Source organism: Perkinsus marinus (genome assembly GCF_000006405.1).
Source record: "Perkinsus marinus ATCC 50983 genomic scaffold scf_1104296930012, whole genome shotgun sequence".
NCBI classification, from domain to species: domain Eukaryota; phylum Perkinsozoa; order Perkinsida; family Perkinsidae; genus Perkinsus; species Perkinsus marinus.
In genome coordinates, this window is record NW_003216301.1 from 1,612 (window position 1) to 3,281 (window position 1,670).

The 1,670-nt window shown below is 54.4% G+C and overlaps 1 protein-coding gene across 1 annotated transcript; it reads right to left on the reverse strand.

The window, feature by feature from the left end:
• Positions 1-250: 250 nt before the first annotated feature.
• Positions 251-1,314, reverse strand: Pmar_PMAR017380 (fad oxidoreductase, putative; the record flags this gene model as incomplete). Its single annotated transcript, XM_002787211.1, has 6 exons — positions 251-377; positions 427-554; positions 601-766; positions 810-872; positions 964-1,058; positions 1,105-1,314. 6 exons carry the CDS (start codon positions 1,312-1,314, stop codon positions 251-253), a joined length of 789 nt encoding a protein of 262 aa, XP_002787257.1.
• Positions 1,315-1,670: the final 356 nt, after the last annotated feature.

Genomic DNA, 1,670 nt, shown 5'->3' on the forward strand with positions numbered 1-1,670 from the left:
TGTTCCCGACTTGAGACTGCTACCAGCCCCGGGCTAGTAGTCCGACTGTGGCCCGACTGCCACACTCGCTGCAGCACGCTCCATTCATCCATCTTGGAACATGCTTGGGTTGTCACAAATTTGGCACTGTTATTACACTGGAATACATATCAGGTTTGGTCTGTCATTGACGTACGTCGCGTATGAGCAAGGCTTGGTTGTCTCCAACACAACGGTAGGTTACAACAGGAAACAGGAGTCATGATGAAGGCTATGTGGGATCGAAGGGACTTGAACTGAGGTGCTCAGATGTGCCATGAGCGATAAGCTCAGCCATTGCCTCTCCCGAAACCAGGGACCAGAGAATACCCCAACAGTTATGGCCCGCCACGATGTATCTGCAAGAAGGGTTGCATACATGCTAGCAACCGCCAAACTGGCACTCACAGGTTGTTGATCCCCTCACAAAGCCGGCCCATAGCTGGTAACGCATCCGGTAGTAGCGGCCTAAGGCAGGCCTGCTTGATATCGGGCTCTTTACCAGGATCGACTAGAGATGTCATGGCAGAGAGCGACTGACAACCGCGCCTCTACTACTCACATCTCACGACTTGAACCCACCTTGTGGCCAGCAGCCACCCTGTTTGCCTCCGGCTGTACTCCACTCGGATCAATAGATCTGAGATCATCGGGTCGCAGCTGAGGGGATCCGCCCAGTCCACAGACGTAGATGTCACCATCCGGTCGAGGGTACACTTCAAGATGGCAACCGTTGGCGTCATCGGAGCTGATGATCCAGTGAGGTGCCTCCGAGACCTGCGGGTCAGTACCAGAAAAGAGCGTGCGGGTCAGAAACTGCGGCCATTCTCATCTCCTTGTACACCAGACTGCTACTCTTGATACCACTCATTGGCATCTCAACTCTCCCTCGTAGAGAAGGCCTCACAGATTTCCATGGTCACGACAACTGCAGCTGTTTCCTACCAAACCTCCGCCTCACAAGACCACGCCCCCATCGCTAGAACAACCTCTGAGCCATAGACGATGGAGCCGTCCTCCAATACTACACCAGTAACAGCCTGAGCAGTTGTGTCTCGATAAGCAAGAACGATGTCGGTTACTCACTTTGCCGTCTTCCTCGATGACCACATCAACCACCTTAGCGTCAGTTCGGACCTCTAGTAAGCCCAAGTCGATCGTCTCTCTTATAAGGGACTTGTTGAGTTCCAAGGGCGTTATCTGGTCAGCCACATCGTGGCAGAGACACAGGAGCCTCCGACCTGCGCGGTCTCCGAGTCCATCAAACTTGACTTCGTTGTTCCTCTGTCGAGCCATGAACACTGTCCGTCGCCGCACCTCCTCTTCGTGCCGTGGATCTGACCCGAACTTGTGGTGCACAGTGAGATGCGCAAGAGCTACTTCCGTCTGAGCTGTGGGGATAGCCCTGTAGGACTTCAAGCCGTGTTTATGGACATACTGCCGTATGAGGTCGAAGCCTCTATGATGCAGTTGTTGCGTGGGCCCAGAAGAACACCAACCTCTAGCCAGGAACCCACCTGGTCGCAGCAGAAGCTCGAGAGGTGTTCATACCCCCGCCGAGCTACTCTAATAGTACGCTCCATCGCAGTGTGAACAGCAGCCCTCTGTCCGGTAGGGCCACGGGTGTATTGCGCCCAGTATCGATCCAACTC